Source organism: Mirounga leonina, unplaced genomic scaffold, assembly GCF_011800145.1.
Source record: "Mirounga leonina isolate KUSES-001 unplaced genomic scaffold, KU_Mleo_1.0 Mir_168, whole genome shotgun sequence".
Taxonomy (NCBI): Eukaryota; Metazoa; Chordata; class Mammalia; order Carnivora; family Phocidae; genus Mirounga; species Mirounga leonina.
The window spans coordinates 66,676,879-66,696,083 of NW_023270426.1; the positions used below are offsets into that span (position 1 = coordinate 66,676,879).

Sequence of the window (19,205 nt, forward strand, 5' to 3'; positions counted from 1 at the left end):
TTCAAAATTCTGTACTTTTTACTCATTATGGTGGAATTATTTGGGGACCACCAGTTACCTTTTGAGTAAAGATATTATATGAATGGAACAATTGACACTGAAATACTTTAGGTCAGTCCATCTCGGTTGTGATCAGGTCTATCATCATTCATCGTTTTTAGCAAATGAGTAAGAAGTACAGCTTTGTTTCCGCCCCTCCCTTGCAAGTTTGATAAGGATCAAAAGTTTCACCCTTTGCAAAACGGATATGGGAGGCAAGTTGTCCTCTGACTTAAATTCCAGCAGACAGTGAGAATACTCGGTCTTGAAGTGCACTGTTGGAAAGTAGTTCCCACATCTGGTGACCACGCTGTTCAGAAGCAGATGACTCTGTGGCTTCATGACCTCTGGTAGTTGTGAGGTTTTTGTCCTTTTTTTTTTTTTGCAACTCTCTCCAAAGCTCCCAAAAGCATCTGGAAGGTTATTGCTGAAGACTTATCTCAGTGCTGGTATGACCTATGCTGGTGAAACACAACTAAAGGCCTAAAATTTTGCAGCGTAATTTCCTTTTACCTACCCAGGGCCAAAATGAAACCTTATTAAAAAAAAAAAAAAAATCAGATCTTTTGGGAACTTATTTCATATGTACTTTTGCCTCAGAGCATTTTTATTTTTATTACCATCATTTTTTCATTGCTTAGAATTTTTAAGTGTACTGCAGTACTTTTTAAAAAAATCTTTGAGAAGATTTTTTTTGTATGAGCCTCCGCTTGACTGAGCCCTCAAACACATACATAGACCAGCTACTTGGTAACTTAGCATTGCACTCGGCAGATACTGTATCGTCCTTGGGGCCAAGCATTTTTAATGACCCATGTGCTCAGTGTCACTAGATTGAAAAGCTGACCAGTGCTGTGGTAGAGGTTGGCCAACTGTGCTGCTAGAATTGTCTGAGAGCACTCATTCATTTCACTACCTTCAGCGCCGAACTAAATCACTGGTCCTGGTTGGCAGGAGCAGTGAGGTCCTTAAGACAGTTCCTCAGTTCTGGGAACGTGGCTTCTTGAGTGAGCCCTCTTCAAGGTCCTCTTTGTGATCCCTAGCTGCCCTTGAGTACCTTTCTCTCATCACAAAAAGACAAAAGGGGAGGGGGCGGGAATCTAAACGGAATGAAAGAAAGTGAAGTCGTCTGTATTCAAGGGGCCATTTCTCAGCTAAGCCTTTTCCTTTGTCCACATAGCAAGCAGTGAGTTCAGGGCAGCTAGACCTGCAGCACTCAGCAATGTGGCCTTAGCTCCCGCCCGTCTGCTTTCTGTCCCCCCTTCCCTGGGGAACTTAGTGTGGTTTTCCAGTTGGTCACAGTGCATACAGGTATGCTTCCTCAAGGCCCCTCATGCTGTTAGGCTCTCCACCAGCCTGTTTGGCTCCCTCTCTTCAGAGGAGTCTTGTGCGGTTGCTACTTCGCCAGGTAGGTGTGTTCCTAAAGGCGAGGCCAGGGCTAGCTTTTTATTTCCACCCCAGGGGCTGCGGGGCTTTCTGGCACACCTCCATGCCTCAGCTGAGATCCACACCAGCTCTGGGCCATCTTCCCCACCTTTGGTTGTGAGCAGCGGCTTCAGGCCTGCAGGCCCTGGAGAAGAGAAATGAGAGGGACAAGCTTAGAACTGGCAGAGTTGGCTAAATAGGAAAGAGAAGCAGGTTTTGTTTTTAGGGGAGGAGGAAACTATTTAGGTTCCAAAGAGGACACGTGTACCTAGCTCCCCTGGGCCTCAGGTAAATAGGCTAGATCACCTGTGCAGATAATTATCTTCTGTTCCACCTCTTGCACATTCTGTTTGCCAGCCCCTTCATCTCCTCTTGACTTCACTCTGTGTATCTGTGTATTTCTCTTTAAGTGGACTTATATGCCATGATTACAGAAAGTGATTCTGGAGTGAATTTTCTGGGAAGATTCTGTACTTTACAGATATATTCATATATTCCTAGCAGCCTGTATTAAGATTGCCAGTCTCTTGGGTACATTTAAAGTGATTCCTTTTCCAAAAAATTTCAGGAATGCATTTATTGTACACCTAAACAATGGGAATACTTTTTAAACTTATTTTTTTACAAGTACTTTGGATACCTTTGGTTTATTTTTCTATTTGTTTTAACGTAATCATGTCTTTTTCCATCACTTCAGCTTTGTCATCCTGTCCTTCAATCTCAGTAAAACAAAATTATGAGTAGGAGGGGAGATGGGGGTTGACAGCAGGTTCCTTTATAGATCGGCTACAGAATTTTCCATGCTTCCTCCTTCAGTGAGAAAAGGTGGTTTACCTTAAAGTGTTTGCATCTGGGAAAGAGGTGTGTTGTTTATCTTGCCCAAGCCAGGTGACTGCAGGCCAGGTGGGTGAGCGCTCTGACGTGCCTTGCGCGCTCCTGCTATGGCTCTGGGCTTCCAGCTCCTGGTAATCCCATGGGCAGGAGCACCAGCGCCTCTCCAAAGCATGGGAAGAGGGCAGGCCCAGCAGTTAACTGTTTTTTGAAGTCCGGAATTATCCCTAAAATCCAGATTCCAGCTACTTTCTGGGAAATGCCTGAAAACTTGGACTCGTTGATGATACTAGAGATGTAGGAAGACTTTAGATTGTTCGGTTCATTCTTGCTTTCTGTCTCCTTCAAACTGTAACCCAAGGTGTTTCCTCGTGATACATCGTACTCCCTTATGGGGTCCTAGAACCTGACTTGGGTCCTCTCCTCTCTTCTGATGCCCCTTTGCATGTAGATGTTATTCCATATAGTATATGGGCAGGTAAACCAGTGTTCTGGACCCTTTCTCTGTTGGTTACAAAAGCAAAGCCTGACATGCCTGCATTTCATAGATTGTTCACTGTCATTTTAAGCAATCTCTGGATCAAGGTTGGAGAAACCACCCTCTTTGGACCCCAGGCCTAGCGCATTTTCTTTGTGGCCAAGTTTTTGTCCCCTATTATGTTTTTAGTATCTTTGTGGAGATCATCTGAGCTACACAATGGTGATCATTCTTATTTTTATCGACTCAAGAAGATGCCTCGTACTTAGACGGCAGGATTGTATTTTGAATATATGGACACTGTTCTTGCATGTTGCATTGTTAGGAGGGGACAGTGACATTTTCTTTGAGAATATAGAGCCCTTTCTTTCCAGAGATCACAAACTTTCTGGCAGATATATTGTAACTAACTTTTAAAGGCTAAAATTGCTCTTTCTTTTGTTGGGATTACCTGTTACGCAGGAAATTCTTGCCATCTCTTTATAATTGTTCCTTGTCTTGGTCCTCATTTTTTGCAAAAATGGTTACCAAAAAAAATACTGATTGAGGCATATTGGGGAACAGATGGGGAAGAAGTTTGCAGTTGTAGCTTCCTGCTCAGTGTAATCATTTCTCTGATAAAAACGTATGATTAACGCAGCACTGCCACACATCATATGGCCTCCTTTAGGGGTGGGGGGCGGTGAGGGAGATGCAGAGGTGATTTCAGTCTCTGTCTCAATCTAAGCACATAACCTGCAGCAGTCGGTGGAGCATTGTGGGGCTTGTGTGTAAAACTAGCCATTCGAGGTTTCTTTCTAGAACATTGGTAGGCTGGTTCTAGGTGTTTCTAGAACATTTGTAAGCTGGTTCGGGTGTTTCTACTTAGCAAGTTGTCACAGGGGTCAAGAAGGGGCCAGAGAGATGGGCTGATGTACCCTGGGCATTATCTCTCCACCTGGTCGCTGTCACAGGTCACTGTTTTTACTCCTGGGATTTGGCATTGTCTCCCTTTCCACCTACCACAGTCATGGTGGCCCCTCACTTACACCTGGATCTCCTTATTCCCATAGGGTCTAAAACCCTGGCTTACACCTAGATTTCCTTATTTCCAGCAGGGTCTGGAACCCTGGCTGCCACTTTTAAAAGGTTGTTGGTCTTTAATACCAAAAGCTTTCTAGAATTTGACTGTCAGAGTCTCCAATTCTTAAATTCATTTTTCTGGGTCCTATCTCATTTTTAAAAACCATGAAAGCATGTCATCAATGACCTCCTCCTCCCTGAATTTACTTATTGTAGAAACAATATTGAAACAGTAAAGAATAGTTTTTAGAAGAGGAGAAGTCAGCTGTAAATCTAGGTGGTAATGTTCTTATTTTATCCTTTTCCATGTTTGTATTGGGTATAAGATTTTAGGCTCAGGAACTGCCTAACTTTGTTTCATACAGGTTCAGCAAATTTTCTGTGGAGGTAAAAGGATTTCCAAGTAATTGGGGGGCGGGCAGAAAATGGAGGAGAAATTATTTGCCTGTATGGTATATCCCGAAGCATGAAAGATCATTTTGTAAGATAAATGGGCCTACCTTGGTTATTGTTCATGCTGTACTTTTTTTTTTTTTTTTAAGATTTATTTGAGGTGGGGGCAGTGAGTGTGCGTGCATGAGCGGGGTGCAGGGGTGGGGGCAGAGAGAGAGCAGACCCCCTACTGAGCAAGGAGCCCAACGTGGAGCTCGATCCCAGGACCCTGGGACCGTGACCTGAGCCGAGCCTCAGGCAGATGCTTAACCAGCTGAACCCCCCAGACGCCGCTATGCTGTACTTTCTGTACAGGCTACATCATCGTATTGTCCGTGTGCGTTTAAATACCCTGGGTAATGAGTCTTGTACCATCTTAATTCTCTAGAATGAAGAGACTTGAAGATGTTAGTAGAAACCATCTAAAATTGTGTAAAGTTTATATCCGCATATCTCCTAAGTCCTGTATTTTGAATCGTCCTTCACTGTGCCACTCCCTCTGTCCCAGCTGTGGTTTAGAAGGAGGAGGAGACTTTGAGAATATCCCGCATTTGTAAATGAACATAACCCATCTCCTGCCCAAGCCAGGCAGGTTTCCATCGCGGCGCCTGCCGGGGGGGCCTCTTTAAAACAGAGCCAGGCTCCTGCATGGTTGAACCGAGCGGCACAGGCCAAGTCTGATGCACAGCTGAGCGTTACAGCTTCTTTTACTGTCACGATTCCCAGTGTCTGTCTCTGCCCTGTTAAATTTTCTTTGAGTTAACATTCTGAGAGGAAGGGGCGAGAAGGAAACATTGGATGGTTGGTACTTTTCTGTTGGCTTCAGTTAATGCTAACCAAACAGTTTCTGCCAGCGCGGCATGTGGCCCCAGGAAGTTACCTACAGTAGTGAACAATGCAGAATCTACCTTCCCCATTCTGTCCGGATTTGTTCGCACTGCAGTAGAACTTGCTCTTCCACTGTTTTGAATTTTGTGTTCTCGTGGGTGGGGTAACGGAAGGACTTTTTAAACTGCTCAACTTGTCAGTGATAACTAACAAGAATAGCAACACGCATCTAAGGTACAGACTTGAACTGTGAAAACACGGCACTGTTGCTTGTAGGAAGAGCTTTCGGCGAAACTGGGTCTGTGGCGAGAGGAGTTCTTTGTGTCCAAGTTAGCTGGTTATTTTAAAAGTGGAAGCCAAAAGAATGTTTGGCTAATTCTGGTGGGGTTGCTTGAGTGTTAGAACAGTCTGTGTACTGTGGGTAGATTGATAGGACAACACTTAAACACTAAATTCTCCCCTGCTCTGCATCGGCTCCTGAAATATAGGGGGTCCGGGTTTAATGTCTACACCGAAAGGCGTGTGAGAGTGCGTCCATGCGTTGCCCTCTGCGCTTGTGTGCTCTTGCTCTCTTCCTCTCTCGCTGCCTCAGGCCGATGAAGACCGAGGATATTGTTTTGTAGCATTTCAGTTAACTGGCTTGAAATAGAGGGTTGTTGCCTCTAACCTCCTCTTTCCTGAATGGGCTTTTTTTTTTTTTAATAGCCCTGGGAACTTGAAATTGAACCTAGAAGTGGTAGGGTGTGAGTGTACTGTAAAGACCTTCAAGCCCTTTTACTTTTTTCAGTTTTGAGAGGTGATTTAAAGTGATCGGAGGCTGTGATTTCCTAATCCCCATTGCTTCGGGCAACAGCTATGCTGAACCAAGGCCTAGAGCTGTTTGCCAGAGGTCCTGCTCTAGGGCCTCAGGATCTGTGGCCCTGCCCCCTCCCCCACAGGGGATCCCTGAAGGCAAGACCTGTTAGGGCAGATTCCGGCCCCTAGAGTTACTGCCTCCAGCCCTGGCTCTCACCTTTCAAAATACTTCTGGCCTCTGGTCAGAAGCCCAGTGGCTGCTGAGGCCTGTAGTACTGTCCACACATACCTAACTTCCCATCTAGAAGCATCGTGAGTCCCTACACGTGCTGGCCTCCTTATAATGCGAAGTCTGAACAGAGCAAACAGACATGTTCCATGTTGAGTCCTCTGAGTGGCTAAGACTCGAGGACTCGAGGCCTTTCCTCCTCATGCCCAGCGCAGCATGGCTCTGGTCTGTACAAGGAAGCTGGCAAGTTTCACTGTCTCGGAGCCTATTTATACTTCCAGCCTTTCTTGTCTTCTGTCTACAGAAATTACTCTTTGGAAGTCGACATTTTTGTGCCTCTTTCATGTATCATCCGGGGCCTGCTTCCCTTTCACTCTTGCATATTCTTTCCAGCCACTGAGCTTCATGCTTCTCCTCTGGACCACCCTAGGAGCCTCAGCCGTGGGTGTCCTTCGCCTCTGCTTTGGTTTCTTCTTTCTCCGTCTGTTGCCAAGAAGCCCTCCAGCAGCCAAGGCAGCCCTTGTTCCTGCATGTATTACCTGGGGCAACACTGAAGACTAAATAAAGCTGATCCATTCCATTTCTCTGGAATCCTGGAAGTGCTCCTAGAACAGAGCTTTGTGCAAAGAGATTCTGAGGGTAGAGAAACCTATTTTGAGACCTCTTTTGAAAGTATCAGGCCCTTAAGTGCTCATTCCAGTCCTAAGAGGAGTCTAGGGTAAGATTTTTCATCTGCTGCCCTCCCTTTAATACATGTACTATCTTTCTGTTAGCGTCTAACAAAATACACTTTTCTAGGTCTGAAGTTCAGCCTTCCTGTAGGTGGATACTTGATGTATAGGTTATGTCGTAATTGTAAAATTATACTTCAGTTAGTAACCATCTCAGCCTTTGCCCTAAATACTGTATATATAAATACGGTTTTGTTTTGTTTTGTTTTTCGATTCAAGTATCCTCTGTCAGTGTTATATTAGTTTCAGGTGTACAACGTAGTGATTCAACAATTGCATATGTTATAAAATGCTCACCACAGTTAAGTGTAGTCACTGTCTGTAACCATACAATGTTATTACAGTCTTACTGACTATATCCCCTTTGTTGTACTTTTCATCTCCTGGAGTTACTTTATAACTGGAAGTTTGTACCTCTTAATCCCCTTTATCTCTTTCCCCCATCCTCCCACCCCCCGGCCCCCATCCCGCAGCCACCAGTTTGGCCTCTGTATTTTGAGTTTGTTTGTCTGTCTAGATTCCACATACAAGTGAAATCATAATGGTATCTCTCTCTCTGACTTACTTCACTTAGTCCAACACCTTCTACATCCATCCATGTTCTTGCAAATGGCAACACCTTGTGTGTGGGGGGGGGGGGGGGGTACACACATCTTTATCCATTCTACTTTCAATAGACACTTAGGTTGCTTCCATATTTTGTTGATTGTAAATAATGCTGCAATAAACGTAGGGATGCATGTATCTCTTCAAATTAATTTTTATTTTTTTTGGATAAAGACTCAGCACTGGAATTACTGGGTTGTATGATATTTCTATTTTTAATTTTTTGAGGAACTTCCATGCTGTTTTCCACAGCGGCTCTGGAAGGTGGCTGCACCAGTTCACATTCCCACCAGCAGTGCACCAGGGTTTCCTTTTCTCTACATCCTCACCAGTACTTGTTATTTCTTGTCTTTTTGATACTAGCCATTCTGACTGGTGTGAGGTAATCTCTCATTGTGGTTTTCATTTGCATTTACCAGATGATTAGTGATATTGAACATCTTTTCATGTGTCTGTTGGCCATCTGTAGGTCTTCTCTGGAAAAATGCCTATTCAGTCCTCTGCCCATTTTTTTCCTTCCAATTCTTATTTAAATTCTAGTTAGTTAACATAGAGTGTAATACCGGTTTAAGGAGTAGAATTCAGTGATTCATCCCTTACATATAATACCCACTGCTCATCACAAGTGCCCTTAATACCCATCACCCATTTAACCCATCCCCCACCCCCACCTCCCTCCCTCAACCCTCATTCAGGTCCCCTATTGTTAAGAGTCTCTTAGGGTTTGCCTCTTCTCTTTTCTCCCCCTTCCCAGACGTTCATCTGTTTTTCTTAAATTCCACGTATGAGTGAAATCATAGGATATTTGTCTTCCTCTGACTGATTTTGCTTAGCATAACACATTCCAGCTCCATCCATATTGCTGCAGATGGCAAGATTTCATTCTTTTTGTTGGCTGAGTAATAATCCAATGTATACATACATAGCACATCGTCTTTATCCATTCATTGGTCGATGGACACTTGGGCTAATTCTATAGTTTGGCTGTTGTTGATAATGCTGCTGTAAACATCGGGGTGCACATACCCCTTTTGAATCTGTATTTTTAAAAACTTTCCTCTGCCCATTTTAAATTGGATTTATTTTGGTGTCTTTTATATATTTTGAAAATAATTCTGTTACCAGGTACATCATTTGCAAATATCTTCTCCCATTCAGTAGATTGCCTTTTTGTTTGTTGGTTTCCTTCACTGTGCAAAACCTTTTTAGTTTGATGGAGTCCCAGTAGTTTATTTTTGCTTTTATTTTCCTTGCCTGAGGAGACATATGGAGAAAACTGTTAAGTCCAATATTCAAGAGATTCCTGCCTATGTTTTCTTCTAAGAGTTTTATGGTTTCCAGTCTCACATTTAGGTCTTTAATCCATTTTGATTTTATATTTATGGTGTAAGAAAATGGTCTACTTTTCCCAACACCATTTATTGGAGAGACTCTTTTCTCCGTTGTATGTTCTTGTTCTCTTTTGTCATAGATTAATGGACCATATAAGCATGAGTTTCTTTCCGGGCTGTCTGTTCTGTTCTCTTTATCTGTGTGTCTGTTTTTGTACCACTACTGTACTGTTTTGATTACTCACCTTTGTACTATAGCTTGAAATCAGGGATCGTGATGCCTTCAGCTTTGTTCTTCTTAAGATTGCTTTAGCTATCCAGGGTCTTTGGAGATTTCATACAAACTTCAGGATTATTTGTTGCAGTTCTGTGAAAAATGCTGTTGGTATTTTGATGGAGATTGCGTTTAATTTGTAGATTGCTTTGGGTAGTGTGGACATTTTAACAGTATTCTTCCAGGCCATGAGCATGGTATATCTTCAATATTTGTACGTCTATTTGTCTTAAATTTCTTTCATCATTGTTTTATAGTTTTCAGAGTAGAGGTGTGTCACCTGGTCGGTTAAAGGTATCCCTAGGTATTTTATTCATTTTGGTGCAATTATAAATGGGATGGTTTTCTTAATTACTCTTTAATAGCTTCTTAGTGTATAAAAAGGCAATAGATCTCTGTATATTAATTTTGTATCCTGTAACTTTAGTGGATTGATTTATTCTAATAGGGTTTTTGGTGAGGTCTTATCAGTGTCATCTGCAAATAGTGAGGGTTGTACCTATTCGTTACCAATTTAGAATGATTCCTTTTTCTTGTCTGATTGCTGTGGCAAAAGTAGACATCTTTATTTTATTCCTGATATGAGAGAAAATTGACCATCAGAAGTAAAGATGAGATGTTCTAGACCTAGCGATAGAGCATGTGAACTTTTTCCTTTGAAGCATGTACCCTTACTGGAGTGGTTGATTTTTTGCTCACACTTTGGGACTTACTGTAGAGGCTGGATGCCACTGACCTGTGTAAGAGTAAAAGGGGCTGTGAGCAGTATTCGCTCAGCCTCCCAGAGGTGCCTGTTTTTTTTCCAACCTATAACTGCACCCAGAGGATCTGATGCAGTAGACATGTCAGCTAATTATATGAAATAGAATTAATTTTAGCTTCCTTTACCACAAGCAGAATTTTAACCAGGTACTTATCAAAATTGTGTTTCTCTCTGTTCCAGCCTAATTTCTGTGACTATTTCAGCTTGCTTTTGTTGGCCCATTTTAATCCAAGAGCTAAGAGTCCCTTGATCTGGGAGTCCAGTTCTGGAATTTGAGGATTCTGGTGAATCCTCAGGTTCCTATCGACCCTGGGGAGGTCCTGCACCTGCAGCGCCAAATAGCCTGACTAAACCCTGATAATTGTTTCCTCCAAAATACAAGCAGCACAAGTAGTTAAGCGTACAGCCTTCAGGGAATTCTGCTGTTTGAAAACCTACGCCCAGCACTTTGCAAAGCTGTCGAGCCTAGGGAAGCTGTGTCTGTCTCTTGGCAAAGCAGTGCCTTGGTTTTCCTTCCTTGGCTACCTCGTTTTCTTTTTTAATGCATTTTCTTTGCATGGTGGAAAGGAGAGGCAGGTGCGTCTAAACTTTGATTTTTCACAGCGAACTTTAAATCCTTATATCACATGTGGAAAGATTGATTTGTAGCTGCTCTGTCTTCCGAATAGACCTTGTGGATGGTAAAGATCTCAGGGAGTGAAACATTAAAAATGAATGAGAACTAGTTTGTCTGAGGTAGGGGTTGAGAGGGACTTGGTGGGAAAGGTTTAACAAAAGGCATTGATGTTTTAAATGCACAGAAATGCCGTCCATCAATAATAAATGGTGTGGCTTAGAATAGATGTGCCAAATTGAGTTATTAGAGCATACAGATCAGTTCACAGAAGGGGAAAGTAAACAGCATGGCTGGTGTTTTAAAATTATCTGTTTGAAAGCATTAGAATATAGTTTTGAATATCCTCTTGCTATCAGAGCATAAAGAGAAAACATTTAGAATTTCCAAAAATTCTAAGTTTTGATTTTTTTAAGACTTAATAAGAATGAACAAATTCTGTTTTTCTGAAAATGAATTTCTGGCCTTACCTGGCTGAATGCCTTTTTTAAGAGCTTGAGTTGTAATTGTATGAGGAATGAAATTAACATTACAGAATGTTAAGTCAGGTACAACTGTTGCCTAGTGTTTTCCGTATCTACATTGTATCCCTAGATACCTCTTCACTACATACTCCAACTACAGAGGACCACTCAGGAAACCCCTCTCTGTGGTTTGAGATTGATTCATCCTCACCCTCAGTATTTTGATGCAAGGGCTAATTCTGTACATTTATTTGCTCTGCGTGAGAATTTTCACCCAGAAGAGAGACAAAAAGAAATGCCAGCTTCACTGTCTCAGAGAGAAAATGACTCCTAGAAAGCTGGACAAAATCTGTTAAGCAAACTGGGATCTTGGGTCGGTGTAGACCCTGCTGCCAAAGTCAAGCTGGGAGTGTTATTTGGTCTTCTAGAGGGATGGGAGTTAGTTTAGCGGCACAGGCTTGGCAGAGGACAGGAATGCAGGGGGCACTGGAATGACTCCGGGGTTGGAACTGGTGTGCTTCGTGAAAGCACTAGGCTTGGTAAGGCACGTGGAGCTATTCTACTCATGTTCATATCGACCCTCGCTTGCCCGTTTGGGAACTTGTTTGGAATCATCTGTTGTCTCTCTTTCCTAAGATGAACAAAAAGTACTTAATTCTTGCAAGTAATGTGAATTTATTTTAATTTGAGGTTTGTTAGGATAGAAAGACAGTCTTTGAGTGTGAATGCTCAAAGTTGAAAAGGAGGACGATTGTATGAGAAGTCTTACTCGCCCTTATTGGGGCCATCTGTGTTCGCTTTCAAGTCTTTCAGGTGCAGAATGTACTTGAATTAATCTTTTCACCTCCAAGGGATCCTAGCTTGCCCTAAAAAAAGCACGTGTCAAACTGTCTTTAGAGCCACCAAATAAATCTATTTTATAGTCCCATTAGATATCTCGCTCAAAATCCACTCTGGAAGGTCCTGTGGTTGGATGCACAACAAATTTCCTGCAGTCATCTCTGGTCCACCTCCTTTGGGTTGTTAAGAAGGTGTTGAAATGTGAGACGGCTGGTAGTGGAATGAAATTGTGGGTCAGGGTAATTAGGAAGGGCGAAAACCCAGCATTTTCATGGTACATTGTCTGGCTTTTAGTTGAAGCTGCAAACAACGGATATGAACTAAACCAGTTGCTCCTGTGCAGCTGGTTCAGATCTAGCTTTATAAACTGGCTGAAGTAAAATGAAATGGCTGGAAAATTCCAGTCAAGTAACACCAGTGGGAACATGTGGAGTTAAATAGTGTGAGTAAATGCTGGCCCGGTTGAGGAAAAAAAACTACAGACACAAACTTGAGGGTGGTGGTGAGGACTTGTAGAGAGGGCTGGGGAGGGGACAGGCAGGGCATTTTCTGGCCTTTATAACAAGGGTCTATTGTCTGGATCAGTTCCCTTGTAGGAGGTAGGAGGAAAACTTCCAGGGAAGTTTGTAGAGTGGCCTGCCTACCTTCTTGACTGATAATTTTTTTTTCTTTAAGAAAGAAAGAAAAATAAGGCATCACTTCAGTTCCTGACAGTAACACCAATCTCAAAATGTTGTCTTTCTTCCCACCTTGTGTGACCCAGAAGGCCCCGTCTGTCTTCATAGCCCTCTTCCCTTGCACCACGCGTACCGGAGGATGTGGAGTATGTTGGAGGTGAAGGTTCAGTGTCTTCTCATTGTTCTAAATAAGGAAGGAAAATGGGTTTAGTCAAGGAAAGCTTCTGTAGTATCAGTTTTTGCTGCTTAATTTGGAGAATTGAGAGTTGGCTCGAGGAAAAAAAAAACTTGAGAAGTTCAAGGGCCGTGGTGCTGTTTGGGGAAAACATTTGCTGTAACTAGGTTGAGGGTATTTATTCTCTGCCAGTGCCTGGGAGCTGTATTTGCCAAGTGATTTCCCAGTCGCAGGGATTAGCCAGTCATGTGAGACATTTGATGAAGAGACTTAGAGAAATCTTGGCTGAGGCATGTGATTGGTGGCTGTGGGTGGGATGGCCCCCTCCTCGACTCTGCTTCACTCCCCGGCGTTTGTAAGAATGTTTGTAGATGAAGAATCTTCTTAGAAATCAAAGTCCCGATGGGTGTATTATTAATTATGCCCCGACGTTTCTACAGGACTTGGAGTCTTTTTCTCTCGGAGCTATACCACCACTCATCTGTCTGGGGAAGAAGACAAGACACCAGCCTATCGGTAAAAGTTATCTGTACCCCAACGGCATACATAGTTCTGTTTTAGGAAAGAGAATGTTTCTTGATGGACATGCCCTAGATTTGCAGCAAATTTTTATTCTAAACCTAGAGGACTTTTTCTTTTTCCTTAACAGGGACACTTTTCATTGGTGAGGCCAAGCCCGTGGGCTGCGGTTAGTGATGGGCTCCAGACTGGAGGGGAGCACCGGCTGTGTCCCTGCCCGCCTGCTTAAATTTGCATGTGTTCCTGCCCACAGATAACCATCATCTTCAAAGCTCACCGGGAGTGTACAGAGCAGAAAGTGTACCAAGCTGTGACCGATGACCTGCCGGCGGCCTTTGTGGATGGCAGCACCAGCGGCGGGGCTGGCGACCCCAGGAGCCTGCTGATCGTGGAGAGGGAGAGTGGCCGCTCCGTGGAGATGCACGCCCGCTACATCGGGACCACGGTGTTCGTGCGGCAGCTGGGCCGCTACCTGACGCTCGCCATCCGCATGCCCGAGGCCCTGGCCATGTCCTACGAGGAAAGCCAGGACCTGCAGCTGTGTGTCAACGGCTGCCCCCTGAGCGAGCGCATCGATGACGGGCAGGGCCAGGTGTCTGCCATCCTGGGGCCCAGCGCGCCTCGCACGGCTCTGGCACCGGCCTGGCCGGGCTACACCCTGGAGGCTGCCAGTGCTCAGTGCCACGAGAGGATGCCCGTGAAGGACATCTACTTCCAGTCCTGTGTCTTCGACCTGCTCACCACTGGGGACACCAACTTCACGGCCGCTGCGCACAGTGCCTTGGGGGACGTGGAGGCTCTGCACCCGCGCCGCGAGCGCTGGCACATTTTCCCCAGCGGCAGCCAGGGGGCGCCCCACGGAGGCGGCCCCGGGGCTGTCACTCTCGGACTCCCATGCTTGATCCTCATTGTGTTTTTGTAGGGGCGTCTTGTGTTTTTTTATTTCTTGTCTATAACAGAATTTTAAAATATATATTGTCATAATATATTGAGTAAGAGTATATATATATATATGTATATACCATGTATATGACAGGGTGTGTGTCCGGGGGCCCCCACCAGAGTGTACATATTGTGTTCGACTGTCTTCGTGGATGTTGGATGTAGTGTTCTTTGATTGTATTGATTTTGTTTTGCCGTTTTGTGAAATATTTTATAACGTCCCTGCCTGGGGACCTGTTAGAAAGCACTTTATTTTTTATATATTAAATATTTATGTGTGTACCTGGTCAGTACGTATAGTACATATACCCAGACACCAGACGCAGCGCTCCCTTCGACGAGGACCAGGGACGGTGTGTGGAGCTGTTCCTGGCCGCTCAATCCTGCCTTGGCCCCTGGCTACGGATCTGCCACCCCGGGGGCAGCTGCATCCTTCCTATGAGCCAGGGGCTGTCCTTAGCGGCCTCCTGCCCTCACTCAAGGTGGACGGACCGCGAGCTCCCCCGCCGACAGGCGCTTGGGCTCTTGTGAAACAATGCAGCTCGACGGCACCCTCGCCCTCCTCCTCCACAGCTGTCACTTTGTCAGAGGGCAGGGAGACTATTACCACGGTTTTATAAACTAGGATCATTTTAGCTGAGCACTTACCATATGTGGGGTTGAGCCAGACAAAACTGCTGTTTTGATAGGTCAGAAGGGTCTAGAGGTGGCAATTTCACGGATAAATACCAGGCGTGTTGCTAGACCCGAGGAGGTCTCAGACTTTCCCTCATCCCACGTCCCTGTTGAAACTATCACACGTTGCTCTTCTAATTGTGCAAGCCCAAGTTCTTAGCCTTCTGGTCCTTGGCTGCTGGCACTCAGAACCACACTGTTCCCTGTCTCTACCCCCCAGTAAACCCACCTTAATCTCACCTTATGATCCCAGAGATTAGGGTTTGTTGGATTCTTGCTTCATATCAAGGCCCAGTTCCCGTCACAAAGTTTGCCTCTCTTCCTTGCCCTCCACACCATGGTCTTCCTCACAGTCGCTGATGTATCTGTATGCATGATGGAATGAACAGGGTGTTAATCGACAGGAACACTTTCCTGGCCTGACCCAGTATGCAACTAATTGGGTGCGGGTTAATCCAGACATTCTCACTAAGCAATGTTGCTCCCCAGGCGCTCGCTCTCTTTCATCAGACACTCTCCCTCGTAACATCTGGAGTATTATTTTGTCAGTTGCTCATGTCACGTGGTAAAATTCCTATAAAATCTCTCCTTGCCTCATCCCTTTCACTGTTGGCATCCCCTTGCAAAAGGAAAGCACCACCAACAAAATGCAAGCACCATGAGGAAGTGAGTTCTAGGGTAGGTAAATTTCTCTTGTATCTATGTAAATGTTTGGTACCAAGGAGAAAGGATACAATTTGTACCTCACCTAAGTGCAAGGAAAAGTCAATGAACTTTAAATACCACAGCAATTTGGATCCAGATTGTGCTCAGTTTTAGACGTCCAGGTCATTTCTGCCTTTTGCCAAGTCCCATTGATTAGGCTCACTGCCAGAGGCCCCGACTGGCAGGAAAAAAGGATTTCGTTTTGTGAAATTCTATTTCTTAGTGAACTGAGCCATCATCCGATCACAGGATGGAGTTGTGGGTTCGTCTATAGGTGGCAACCCTCCTCTCGTTTTCTGGTGTGTGACAGAATCATCTTGGCAAGTCTGGGAAGATCACAAAGGCATCCTGCTGCTTACTTGATAAAGATGCAACACCAGAGAATTGAAACCTAAACCGGTTAACCTTTTATAAAAACTGGACTGGAGCCTACCTGCCATCGGCTCTGAACTGAGGCTGTTTCTGTTCACCTATGGAACCGTGTGCCAGGTTCAGAAGCTAGAGTTAGCTAGTAACTTCGTTATGTAATTGAGTAGAACAAAGGAGGAAAAATAGAGTACTTATAACCACTATTCTTGTGTAAACAGTATAAAAGTGAAGTAAAAGCAGTAGAAATTTCTACAGTATCTGGCTTTAGAGTGTATATGGTTAATAGAACCTTTGTCCTTTTCAGGGAAAGCAAAACCACCACCTCGACTAATAGTTGGGGGAAGACACTAGGCTGTGTGGCCGCATCATAGAGGTGGGAAGGCCACTTAAAAGCGTTCTGTATCATTAGTATGTGTACCAGTGTATTTGGCTATTGTCCCTTTACAATCAGTGTCCCTGTACCACATTTACAGTCCCCACAGATAACCGTCAAATACAGATGCTTCTCTAGAGAAGGACCAGGTGGTTTTTCCATTTCTTTTCTAGGACTTGTAGAGAAAATACTACTTGTACATTTTGGTTCTTTAAATCCTCCTTAGCCCACAGAGTTTCGGGTTATACCAACATGTGGATAGGCTGTAGCTATTCAGAGGTCTCCTGGGGGAGCTTTAAACTTAGGGGAAAACACTGGTTTTCACAGATGCTCCACATGGCTGTCTTTAAAAGACTCAGAACATTTTTTTTTTTTTGTCCTTTTTCTTCTCTTTGTTATGCTTGGAAATTCCCAGTGTGTCGAGTCTTTGCAAAGAAACCTTTAGATGTGGTTCATAGGTATATGAATAAGTATCTGTGTAAAACAGTGAGTGTGCGGTGTGTAAATACTTTAAATTATTATGCTAGAAAAATAAAGTTACATACCATGCTGTGGAATGTTTGTTCTGTGATTATAGTGACACCTGCTGGAAGAACTGCAGAAGACAGGAGCCGAAGAAAGCGAGCGAGGGTGTGTTTGTGCCAAATCCTTGGCGATTACTAACAACACATTGTACAACCTGCCCATAAACTCACTGATTTTCTAAACTACATCTTTCTTGTAGTTTTTCATTTTTAAGTTTAAAGCAATTTCAAATAAGTCAGTGGCTGTGAAACTGGTCCACTGGTATCATCCCAAAGGTCTGTCTGCAGTAATAGTTTTGGTGACTTGGCAGACATGGGAACAGCACTGTGGTTCTTTTAAGATAGCGTGGACTGCAACAACTTCCTTCTGGTGGGAAAGACTTGGGGGCACGATTTTTTTTTTTTTTTTTTTTTTTGGCTTTGGGAACTTGTAAATCTCCTTTACTTGGGTGTTCTAAAAAGAGACATCACAAGATCTCAACTTGTTCTTTGTGCAAGAAACATGCCGAAGGGTAGCAAAACTTGAAAAAGAATTAAACCCAAACTTAAGTCAAATACTAAATGGGACAAATTACAACTGGAGGAAACCTATATAATCATTTCTTAAATAGAAGGTTTAATCCGTACTCTTAGTGTTCATCTGTAGTTCAGAATTAAAAATAAAAGTCATCTGAAACACAAAATTGGATGACAGTGATAAAGCCATTGACTACCTAATGCATAAGCTGGTAGTAAATGAATACTAAGAAATAATCCACATCAAAATGAAGTCTATGCTTAGAAGTCAAAATTTCTCTTTCAGTGTACTCTTTATGTCCAGAACCCCAGCTTTTCAGAGATTGAAATTTAAGTGACTGCCCAAAAACCTAACAGAGGTCTTTATTGTCTTTTTTTTTTTTTAAGATTTTATTTATTTGAGAGAGAGGGAACACAAGCAGGGGGAGTGGGAGAGGGAGAAGCAGGCCTCCCTCAGAGCAGGGAGCAGGGAGCCCGACGCGGGGCTCGATCCCAGGACCCTGGGATCATGACCTGAGCCGAAGGCAGACGCTCAACGACTGAGCCACCCAGGCGCCCCAAGGTCTTTATTGTCTTAAACAGCAAACGGAGACTTTAACAAACCCTAAGAATCCTGTTATCTGATTATTTTTCTTTTCTTTTTTTTTGGTAGCCACAACATTTAGCATTCTACTGCCTGAAGGCAGTCGGACTAATGCAGTCTTGGATTGCAGCAGTCCTTTCTCAGAAAAGATACTTTGTTTATGGGAACAGCAGGAAAAAACTCTAGCAAGGTCTTTGCATGTGTACCAAGGAGTATCTCCACCAAGGAGCATCTCCCTGCATCAGAGAATGTAATTAATAAGACAGGAGAGGGGAAAGGAAAGGGGAATGGGGAAAGGGAAGGGGAATAGGGAAAGGAAAGGGGAATGGGGAAAGGAAAGGAAAGGGAGGGGAGAGGAGGGGGGAGGGGAGATAAAAGGAAAGAGGGAGTGAGGGAGGGAGAGAGAAAGGGGAAGGGAAAAGGGGAGCAAAGGGAGAGGAGAAAAGAGGAAAGGAAGGAAGGAAGGAAAAGAAAGAAAAGAAAAAGCGAGCAGTTCATGGTTCCTTATCTGACTGCCTAGCTCACCATATTGTTTCTCCTTTCATTCATTTTCTGTCTTCCAAATGGAAAAGGCATATTCACAACATTATTATTTAAACTGTATTTTCCTCTAAACTTACTACTCTCTACCTCCACCAAGTAAACAAGATGTGTAACACTATCAACTAAATAATAGGATATATAGCCTTCTGTACCCAAAATATGAAGCATATGCTTGGAGTGCAGAAGTGTTTGTGTTTCTTATGAGTAACATGTAGATGTATAAGGAGAGTGGGGCATCTACAGCCCAGGAGGATACGCTAACAGATCCTACACAGGTGGAATGTTCACCCTTCCCAGGTTACGATGATGTTCGAACCAAGTAAACAAACCAGTCTGGTCAGCTAACATATATTAAAGTATGTCCATCAAACTCCAGCAAGAAGAAAACGGAGCCAAGTTTTCTAATTGAGAGTTCTTCATGTAGGACAGTTCAATGACCCCCCAATTTTTTTTAATTATAATAATGAAAACTCCCAACTCCAGGAAAAAAAAAAAAAAAAGGCACTCTGCTACCAGATGGAATACATAAGACCAAACCATACACAAATTAACCAAGTAGGAACTGCACTTGTCATAAATGACATTAAAAAAAAAAAATGATCATCTCAATCACTAATATAGCAGCAGCACCTAAATATGTGAAACAAATACTAACAGACATAAATGGAAAATTGACAGTAATACAGTAACAGTAGGGGACTTTAATAAACCCTACTTACATCAATGGATAAATCACCCAGACAGAAAATCAGTAAGGAAACATTGGCCTTAAATGACTCATTAGACCAAACTGACTTAATAGATACATATAGAACATTCCATCCCAAACTGCAAAATAGACCTATTTTTCAAGTGCACACGGA

General features: G+C 43.5%; 1 protein-coding gene and 1 long non-coding RNA gene across 3 annotated transcripts in view; one reads left to right on the forward strand and one right to left on the reverse strand.

The window, feature by feature from the left end:
* RGMB (repulsive guidance molecule BMP co-receptor b) overlaps window positions 1-16,730 on the forward strand; it is a 28,863-nt gene extending 12,133 nt beyond the window's left edge. For both annotated transcript variants that reach the window (XM_035014949.1, XM_035014947.1), the window contains one exon: window positions 13,366-16,730. In XM_035014949.1, the coding sequence (XP_034870840.1) occupies window positions 13,366-14,034 (669 nt within the window). In that variant the 3' untranslated portion in view covers window positions 14,035-16,730. The remainder of the gene's footprint in view (window positions 1-13,365) is intronic.
* On the reverse strand, window positions 1,524-15,088 carry LOC118017042. The gene is made up of 3 exons (XR_004681036.1): window positions 14,970-15,088; window positions 12,491-12,602; window positions 1,524-1,609 (listed from the first exon to the last, which is right to left on the reverse strand). It is a non-coding gene; the product is annotated as an uncharacterized LOC118017042 (long non-coding RNA).
* Window positions 16,731-19,205: the final 2,475 nt, after the last annotated feature.